The sequence below is a fragment of the Doryrhamphus excisus genome, linkage group LG8, assembly GCF_037039965.1.
Source record: "Doryrhamphus excisus strain RoL-2023G ecotype Guam linkage group LG8, RoL_Dexc_Guam_v1.1, whole genome shotgun sequence".
Classification (NCBI taxonomy): domain Eukaryota; kingdom Metazoa; phylum Chordata; class Actinopteri; order Syngnathiformes; family Syngnathidae; genus Doryrhamphus; species Doryrhamphus excisus.
In genome coordinates this window covers 12,538,213-12,548,340 of record NC_136364.1, presented here as the reverse complement: position 1 = coordinate 12,548,340, position 10,128 = coordinate 12,538,213, and the positions used below count along the sequence as shown (strand labels likewise).

The 10,128-nt window shown below is 38.9% G+C and overlaps 1 protein-coding gene across 1 annotated transcript in view; it reads right to left on the bottom strand.

The window, feature by feature from the left end:
- Positions 1-671: 671 nt before the first annotated feature.
- Positions 672-10,128, bottom strand: part of ttc12 (tetratricopeptide repeat domain 12) — a 30,959-nt gene continuing 21,502 nt past the window's right edge. The window contains exons 18-22 of the mRNA XM_058079978.2: positions 9,442-9,543; positions 8,474-8,573; positions 8,087-8,315; positions 6,648-6,721; positions 672-2,916 (exon numbers count right to left, since the gene is read on the bottom strand). Coding sequence (XP_057935961.2) covers positions 6,652-6,721; positions 8,087-8,315; positions 8,474-8,573; positions 9,442-9,543 — 501 coding nt within the window. The 3' untranslated portion in view covers positions 672-2,916; positions 6,648-6,651. The remainder of the gene's footprint in view (positions 2,917-6,647; positions 6,722-8,086; positions 8,316-8,473; positions 8,574-9,441; positions 9,544-10,128) is intronic.

Here is a 10,128-nt window from a genome sequence, read left to right as displayed (position 1 = left end):
TGGAAACACTGGCATCAAGAAACTCAAAACGTTTTTGGATGTTGAGACTATTCACGACTAAGTCCTTTTTTTCAAAATTGGTATTTCTATTTGTTCGTATCCTGGTAAAACTAGCATACGGGCTTCGTTTGGCTATGAAAATAGAAGCTCTTGGGTATTTGAATTTTGTAAAAATAGCTCTCACAAGAAGAAACCTTGGTGTGTAGTCTAGTTTTACCCTTAAGAGCCAACACTGCAAAATGTAAATACCGTATTTTCTGGACTATAAGTCGCTCCGGAGTAAGTCGCACAAGGCCAAAAATGCCTAATTAGGTAAAAAAAAAACATACATAAGTCACACTGGAGTATAAGTCGCATTTTTTTGCGGGTAATTTATTTAACAAACTTCTTGACCAAAACAGACATTACGTCCTCTTGGAAGGCAAGTTTTAACAATAAAAGAATAGAGAACAGGCTGAATACGTAGATGTAAGATATACTAACACAATGCTTATTCAGCTACACAAAAAATAAACATGAACACAAAAGGTGTCCAGTGTTTATGTAACATAAACGTTTTTTTCATTTATAAGTCGCTCTGGAGTATAAGTTGCAGGAACAGCCAACCTATGAAAAAAAGTGCGACTTGTAGTCTGGAAAATACGATACTTGCAGTTTTTCATCTGGTCAGGAGTAATTTTTGTCAGGCGTGTACGTCCCACTGCCACGGTTGGATGATTTTTTCTGTGAAACTAAAGTTCAACACCTCTGCGTGATCCGAATATAATATTGCACTGAGACGTTTTCACTTTGGATGTGATTGCCGGTGGGGAGGAAGTCAGGGAGAAATTATGACTGATAAGTATTCAATACAAAGGGAGCTGATTTATTGTGCGGGGGAATTACTGGCTTCAAGCTTTGAAGAGATTGTGATTTACTAACTTCGAATGACTTGCTCAAAAGATTCAGGGTCATTCCTGTGTTTCGCGAGTCAATAGTAGCCCTATTCACACAGATTTGCTACAAAATTGGTAAATTTATTCATCCATCGGTGCCTTTCACACAGGGTCGTCACTGAAATGCATTTTCTTCAATTAGCAAGTCTATATGTTGCCCCTTTCACACATACTGTAGATGCCACAACATTGGAGCATCAAAGATGTAACAGTAGAGCCAGGATTTATTATATTTATTATATACAATTGCAACATAACGGGAGAGGCTATTAAGCCTCTTTAGCTGAACAATTCCACAAAATTGTTGCAATAAGGACGCGGAGAGGCAGGATTTATCCACCTTGCCTTGCTCAAAGAACCCAGCATCTGGTTTAACTGGAAATGGGTGGGGCTTATATCAGTACATTAACTGAAGTCTGAAAACTGCATACTGCAACATATTGAGAGGGATGTAATACTTGACCATAGCCATACAGTTTGATATTTGATGCCGCTACAGCGCAGGTGTACCTAAGTCAATGCGGTACACCTGTTTTATGTTGACTTAATGGAATAAGACAATAACACATTTCAAGGAAAACAGTGATCATGCTACCCCTGACTGCTGACCTAAGACTGCACAGAATTGTCTTGTCAAATGCACCGCATGTGTTACAAGTTTACCAAGTAACTTTAGTTACAAACCGAAATAGCGGCAAGCTCAAGAAAACCCAATAAAGTGGAGCTTTTTATAACTTGCCAATGGCAACGTGAATGAGGCACAATGAGTATCTGGCTCATCCCTACTATAAACCCAACAACAAGTTGGGAGAATTACAGTGTTCTTCAGACAAACTGAAACAGTGAGATCAATTTGGCTGTAGACTGCAAACACTTGGGTTGGATATGAAATGAAATTCTGAGGCCAAAGTTGTACGGACTGATTTTTATGGCTCATCATGGTACTTTTTGGAAAATCGACTGTAATTAGTAAAGTTGTAGTTTCCTTGTTCTTTAAAACAATTCAAATATTTGTGCTGGATATGACCAACGTTTGTGCAATGGTTCTGATTGATTTTCCATTTCTCAGATTCGCAAAAAAAATAAACTTTCATTTTCACTCTTCTAAATGCAGGCAACAGAGGCAAAACCTATCCAAAGCAATTTGAAACTGAGCGTAGACATTAAGTGCTTTTTATTGATTGAATAAGAAATGTAATAAGACACCCCTGGGCAACATCAACATAAACACACCCGTCAGTCACATGTTTGAATACTTTGACTCAAATGAAAAATGGGTGCTTTCGAACAAATGGTGCATTCTTGTAAGCTGTGCATGTAAATACCTGGAAATAAAAGCTGGTCTCATTCATCTTTTGATGCCAAAGCCAAATGTTTTCAGTCTCGTGCAACAATAAAGGAATTGACCTCACTGTTCCAACACTTCTGGAGGCCACTGTATGTCTCAGAGGCCAGAAAAGGGACGCCAGCTTAGGGCTGCTGCCCTTGAACTAGGATACTTTCTTGTCAAAATATTTCCTCTCCTAGTGGAAGATGCATCACATGACAGCTAATGGGCACTCATTGTGTCCCTCTTTTTATTATTGCCCTCAGGTCGTTTGTCATCATTACTCGGTGCTACCAGTTTATCGTGTATTAGATGGCGATAAGGACAGAAACCGTGAACCCTCTATCTACAAATGGGGGAGTAATGGAGTCCGTGATTCCCATTATCATGTACAGTCTGGAGCCAAGTGAAGGGTTTAATGTATCTGTGGACAAATGAACATTAAGCTTGAGGGGTGCTGGTAAGCACTGATTTAAATGCAATTGAAGATGTATCTGTGTGGTGTCAGTCACTTGGCAGTAATTGTGTGTGTGTGTGTGTGTGTGTGTGTGTGTATTCTCTGCAGATGGCTTCTTATTGCAGATCCTCTTTGACAGTCGAGCCTTTTATTTGTTCCCCGTGGTAACCTTGGCAAAACTTCTGTTTAAGCCGTGACTGCAAAAAGCAACAAACAAAACATGTCACTCAGGTTTGCTCCCTTTAAGACAATCGCATTATTCAGGATACATCACTGGTCTGCCTCTGCAGCTGCAAGGATTGTACTTTTTTTTCTGTTTTTCTTCCAATTTTCACAAAAATTGTCAGAAAAAATTGTATTCTTCAAATACCACAGAAAAGCGTGTGAGTCTTGGAAGTCAAGTTAGACTTCAGCTCGCTAAGCATTCCGAAGGATTAAAAAAGTGTGCTGAGATTGTTCTGCCTTTTTTCTTGGCTGCTCAGTCGAATAATAGCAATACAAGGAATTACGTAAATATCAATATAAACAATGAAATATACACTACCACTCAAAAAGTTTGGGATCGCTTGGAAATGTTTTTGTCCAGTCTGAGATATGGCTTTTTCTTGGCAGTCCTGCTATGAAGTCCAGCATCCTGAAGTCGCCGCTTCACTGTTGATACTGACACTGGTGTTTGATGGCTACTATTTAGTGCAGCTGCCAGGTGACGACCTGTGAGGCGTCTTTAACTACACACTGCATCGTTTTTCTGTCCTTGTTAGACCCAGTTTGTGCTGCTCTCTGAAGGGAGTAGTTAACAGCATGGTAAGAGATTTTAATTTTAGTTTTTTAGATGGGTTTTCCAATAATCTATTATCTATTAGATGCAAAGGACTGACAGTTGTTGATAGTAGGCCTCTATGCAAAAATGTTCTGATGCAAAAATCATCTGATTCATTTTAATTGTTTGTGAAATGGATACAAATGTTTGTTAAATGGCAAATTTTTTGTGAAATGCATGAAAATGTGTTTTTCTTTGGAAAAAAAAATTGCAAGTGATCCCAAACTTTTGAGCGGTAGTGTACAAGCAATTAAACATGATAATCTATACAAAAGCAAGCTATATTTGAATCCATTGCATTTGTAATCTAGAAGACAATGTACAAGCTGTGCAGTGGGATGCATTGGAGGATGAAATATTGTGTTGAATTGTAACTTGGAAGGAACTAAACTATTACCATTGTAAAGGTCAACAAGCATGCATTGATAATTTCATAAAGATCTTTGCTGTGCAGTCACATGCTTTAGTTGTTCCTGATCTGATTCTGGGATCCAATTATCCAGAGTAATGAGGCTTTTTGGAATCACCATTTCTCTGGTTTTACTGGTTTGTTATGTCTGATTTCCACTCACACACACACATCCTTTATCCTTTGTTTTCTCAACAACCCTTTATTAAGCCTTCCTTTGGCTCTCTGGAGCATCATTTATTCCTATCACTTGCCTATTCCTACCTGGTATCCAGTGCATTGTACACCATTTAGGGCATACACGTATGAAACATACACTGAGTGGAACAATAAAGTATCCCAGCAGACAGAGAACGACATTGAAATATTTCTTAAAGGTCCCGTTCATCCATCATTTTCTATTGTTTATCTTCACCAGGTCCACAGGAGTATGATGATGCTAGAGCCTATTCCAGTTGACTTTGGGCAAGAGGTGGGGTACACGACATTAAAGGTCCCCTATCATGCAAAACTGATGTTTCAATAATGTAGTAGCAGCAATTTGTGTCCCTAGAGACTGTTTATGAGCACCAAGCATGAAATCATCAATCTCCCTTACTTGTTGCGTCTCTTTAAAGGGAAAAGGCATCAAACGACTTTGAAAGTTCGTGGCTCCATGATTGAAAAACCTCTGTGGCCCCTGACCCCACGCCTAAGTAAATGAGCTTGGGAAGGTTCAAGGTCAATGAAGGTATGATTGGATGAGTTTGGTGTGGCTGGGAAGATGAGATTGTCAGCCAGCCTCTGAGATTGCAAAGGTTGTTTCTGGATAAACGGACACAAATTGTCACACACACAGAAGCACTCTAGCTGAAACATGCAGCTCTAAAAGTGAAAAAAGACTTGGCTTAGCAAGCATGAAAGCTGTCTAAGTGTTTGAGGGAAAATGCGGCTGAAACTGCAACATAATCAGCCCCCTGAGATTCCTCTTTGCTGCTCAAAGAAGGGGGTGGTACAAAGTTCTCTTATTTGCATCAGAATTCCCTCATGCATAAAAGAACAAATATATATAGAGAGTGCAACACGGTATATTTAATATTGCCTCTCTATAGTTGGCACTAAGAAGTTACTGTCACAACAAACACAAAAGCAGCATTGTTCCTCGCCACATTGGACTTTCTAATTCCATGATATTTCGTGCTTGAATATGCAGTATTAGTCAAAATAAAAGTATGCATACTTAAGGCAGTGTAATATACCGTATTTTCTGGACTATAAGTCGCTCCGGAGTATAAGTCGCACATGGCCAAAAATACATAATTAGGGAGAAAACATACATAAGTCGCTCCGGAGTATAAGTCGCACATGGCCAAAAATACATAATTAGGTAGAAAACATACATAAGTCGCACTGGAGTATAAGTCGCATTTTTTGCGGGTAATTTATTTTACAAACTACTTGACCACCCACCTTCGGCCATCTCTGTGTGGAGTTTCATGTTCTCCCCGTGCATGCATGGGTTTTCTCCAGGTACTCCGGTTTCCTCCCACATTCCAAAAACATGCTAGATTAATTGGTGACTCCAAATTGTCCATAGGTAAAAAAGTGTGACTTACAGTCCGGAAAATACGATATTTCTTTTGGCCAAGTGAAGCATTTTCAAGCACAAAAATGACTAAATAAACAAAAATAGTTCCAGATCTCCTGACTGTATGGCCAACATGCAAACGCAGCCCTACTGTGTTATTTTGATTAGTTGAACAATCTAACAAGATAAACATTTTTAAATAAATGGTAGCTAATAAATAAATGTCTTACAATGTTTCCTCGTCATGGGTGGTGAAAACAGACAATATTTATCCATATAGCAATTGGACACATCCAAATAGTGGGTGCAAATATTTTGCCCTCAGAGGTCGAGACCTTCCCCGAGTGGGTTGGTTCAGCAGGCAAACACAAAGTAGAGCTCTGACCTAAGGAATCCCTTTTTAGTTTGTTTAATCTAAGATCATTTTTCTATCCAATGGCACCACCTGAAAATAAAAAAGTATGTGCAAAAAAAAAAAAAGCAAAGGAATCAATAATTGATCAAATTCACTGGACCGAGCTGTGAAAACAGTAAACATCTGCAGAATATTAAAGAACACCACAAACATACAGTAGGGTGGAATAGTGTTTGCGAGGAGGCACTATGTAGCACTTTAAGTGACATTTTTTGGTATTGTTATCGGCCGATTTCACTCATGGGTTATTGGAATCAGTATCGGCAGCACAACACCCTGATGGGAACATCCCATTATTATAATAATAAAAAGTTTCATTAAAAAACTCCCACTTTGTTATATATAGTACCTATTGTATTAGACTGTATTATTTTCCTCTCCTATGTTGCACACTTTCACTAATATTATGCATGTGTTGATGCAGCTTAGCCAGTATTACTCATTCAGAATGGAACAATTGCCATATTGTTGAAGTATTCAGGACAAACCTCTACCTTGATTTATGTAACCAAATTCAACCCAATTACTTACATCGTGATGGGTAAGACATTGGAAATGATTAATCATGTTAATATGGTTAAGACTGTGTGAAGTGGCACCACCGTTGCGGCGTCTTCATGCTAATTAGTAATATCCACACAAGAAACAAGGTCAGTCAAGGGCATCGGGAATGTTTATGAAATGTGGCGATATGTGGTTGGAGAAATATCTTCTTACGTGATTATTTGATGAGCTTCATACAGGAGTGCAGGATCTCAAAGCCGTGGAGATCTCGAAGTCTTCTCACATGTCTGACGATATAGAAAAAAGATTAAAAGTCATCATTTTAGCCAACATTTGGTCTAATTAGCAAGGAGAGGAACTGGAGATGAGGAGGCTAATCTACTAAATATATCCTTCTATGTTTTATAAATACTCTAAGGCATCTAACAGCCGCCTTGTACTTTCTTTCCTACTTCCCAATTGGCAGATTACACAAACTCAAACACAATCCGTTGACAATGAAACAAAAAGAAGCCACAGTTTCTCATCCAATAGCCTGTGAAACTGTGGCAGAACATGTGATAAGCTGGTCATAATAAACAGTTAATGATTTGGTCAATTGTGTGGCATCAGAGGCAAAAAGTCAATCACTTGTCTTCAACCAGCAGAGGCGCTGTTGAGTCGGTCTGAACTATTCTATGGGAAGTGGAGTTGCATCCACGCAGGACTGTGCTGTGGCACAACTCCTCTGGGCAGCGTTGTGATGCTCATGACAATGGCATGGAAACAGGAGTTAAGAATGAGTCATTAATGACTAATTTACCCTGTTGTTTATTCTGTAAATTTAGTTAAACACACATCTATCTATCACGGCTATACATCATGAATCAATATTAGTCATTGTTATGTAATTGTTATGTAATTACATAATTGATATAATAATTACTTACATATACTGTATTTTCCGGACTATAAGTCACACTTTTTTTCACAAGTTGGCGGTTCCTGCGACTTATACTCCAGAGCGACTTATAAATGAAAAAACTGTTTATGTTACATATACACTGGACACCTTTTCTGTTCATGTTTATTTTTTGTGTAGCTGAATAAGCATTGTGCTAGCATATCTTACACCTATTCAGCCTGTTCTCTATTCTTTTGTTGTTAGAAATTGCCTTCCAAGAGGACGTAAAGTCTGTTTTGGTCATAAAATAAATTACCCGCAAAAAATGCGACTTAGACTCCAGTGCGACTTTTTTTTTACCTAATTATGCATTTTTTTATGCATTTTTGGCCCTGTGCGACTCTGTCCAGAAAATACGGTACATACATTTTAAACATCTGTACATTATATATGTAAATATGAAATACGCATATGTAAATATTAATATTCATATGATTTATATTCATAATTATCTTTAAATTATATAAATAGTAATGTTTATAGAATATCATTTATAATACTTATGTATATATGGTATCCATAATAGCCTACAAACAAGTCCATGCATTTTCTATGATGCGGAAAATGTACCACACTAAAAGGAATTGCAATGTGTGGCCAGCTTCTCTATAAAAACCTAATTTTGTTACTTCCGTCAAGTGTGTTGTTTCAGACCATTTTCTAGCCTTTCCTCATCAACATGTGTTCTAAAGATGCGGTGAGAGGGCACCTGGGCTCCGATTGACACAGCTTCCCCAGAGCAATGGCTGCATTTTGCTGCACAGCTGTCCTCTTAGCATCTCCTGCAGCGTGCCGGAGCAGTTGAAGTACGATATCAGTGCCCAGCAGGTTGCTGGCAATATCTTTCAACTCAAGGCAATGGGCCAGGCACAGGGCTGCATTTCCTGACACCATCTCATCACTGCCGGAGCTCAGTAATTGACGGAGAACAAATAGTGCTGTGGCGGACGATAAACGGAACACAAATGGAACAGAATGCATGTTGAAATATATGATGAGTCATTCGTGAACATGAAGAAAATATGTCTTTTGCATATTAGGTCAAGCTGAATGCATTCATGTGAAACGTAATAGGAGCCTGTCAATCATGTCTTACTTCTGTCAGACTTAACCAGCTCCTCCCGGGCCGAGTGGCTGGCAGCCGTGCACACCGTCAGAATCTTTATGGCGTACTTAGTGGCAGTCAGGTCTGTTCGCTGGCAACCGGTACAAAAAAAACAAGATTATGTTTGACAAATATTGAGAGACGAGGTGTTTTTGAACGTCATGAAAGTGTTCCCAAGGGCGTAAGAACACTCAAGTCAGTGCAGATCTAGGAGTAAATACACAATAAAGCCGTGATATGAAGGAGATCACCCTGCAAAAATGTCACCACATACAACGTGTCATATGCGTTCTTTCAGCCGAGACGTAGGAAGTAATTGAGTGTAATTGTGAGTAATTGGGCCCAATTATCGGGCGGCATCAAGCCAAGAAAAAATTGATTCCCGTAGCTTTCACTAAAACTGGATTAAAAACTGGATCATGAAAACCAGAAGGAATGGGGAAGAAGCCTAATTTATCAGGCGGCAACGTCTTAAGAAAATATTTATTGATTTATCCAATAAATGGTAAACACAGCTATGTTTTAAAGGTCCTGTATGAAGCAGAAGTGATTAATGACGTTATTATGAAGAGTAATACACTCCTGATGACATTTTTAAGACCAGCTGAACAATCGCAATAATTTACATTTTGTACTGTTGGATCTGGAGCTTAAAATGCAAAAAGGAGAAATGGGAGTGGCTATGAGAAGATTACAATATGGACAATATACAATATACAGGATTTCCTGTTCTCCTTTTCTGGCCTTATACTTTAGCTTTTGGGACAAACATGCATACATTCATACATATCGTACTTGTTTTGTTGAATGAAATGAACTATAATGATAGCATTAATGTTAAAGCAAACAAAGCTCTGCTACCAGAATAGTATCAGCTTAGGCAGATATTCACATTGACATATCTGGAATTTGTTGCAGTATACAATAAACCGAACCTGGGTGTGCGTACAGTCAAGTACCTTTAGGAGCCGCCGCACCGTCTTCACCACTTGTCGCTGAATAACATGATTAACAGCCTCGGAGCACTGAGGGAGGACGCTGCTCAACACACCCATAGCTCTCTGGGAGGACAAAGAGAAAGATTGGGATTTGCGAGACAATTGTCTGTTTCGAGAATAAGCAAAAGGAAACAAGTGCTTCAGACAGTTGAGTATATCAACAAATAATTCCTGTGTTGGCGGAGAAAAAGCTATTCAAGAGAGAGCATTCAAAGAAAATGGCCTCTGTCAGGAGAACTGAGTAGTACGGAAAAAGGTTACAAATGGGAAAAAAGACACCAGCTGCTTTCGGACATAAAATCAATAGGCTGTAATGGTGAAGCAAAACCGGTGTTGAGATGGTGGTGAGAGTTTGGGGGAAATGCTCTTTGTATTGCTCATGCAATAATAATGGTCCTTTGGAAGGCCACAAAAATGAGAAAAGAAAATCAAGAATATGAGAAAGGCTCTTTGAACCAGGAGCAGGTTGTGAAAATGGAATAAAATATGGAGTTGACTGGAACATTATACTAGTTTGCAGCATGTTTGTCCACAAACAAGAATTTCTAAGGTCTTTCCCAAACTGTAAAACGCTGTTCATTAGGACTGACTGTTGTGACACAGCCCATCGCTTGTCCACGACGTTGGGGGGTTACACAGGTTCGGGTC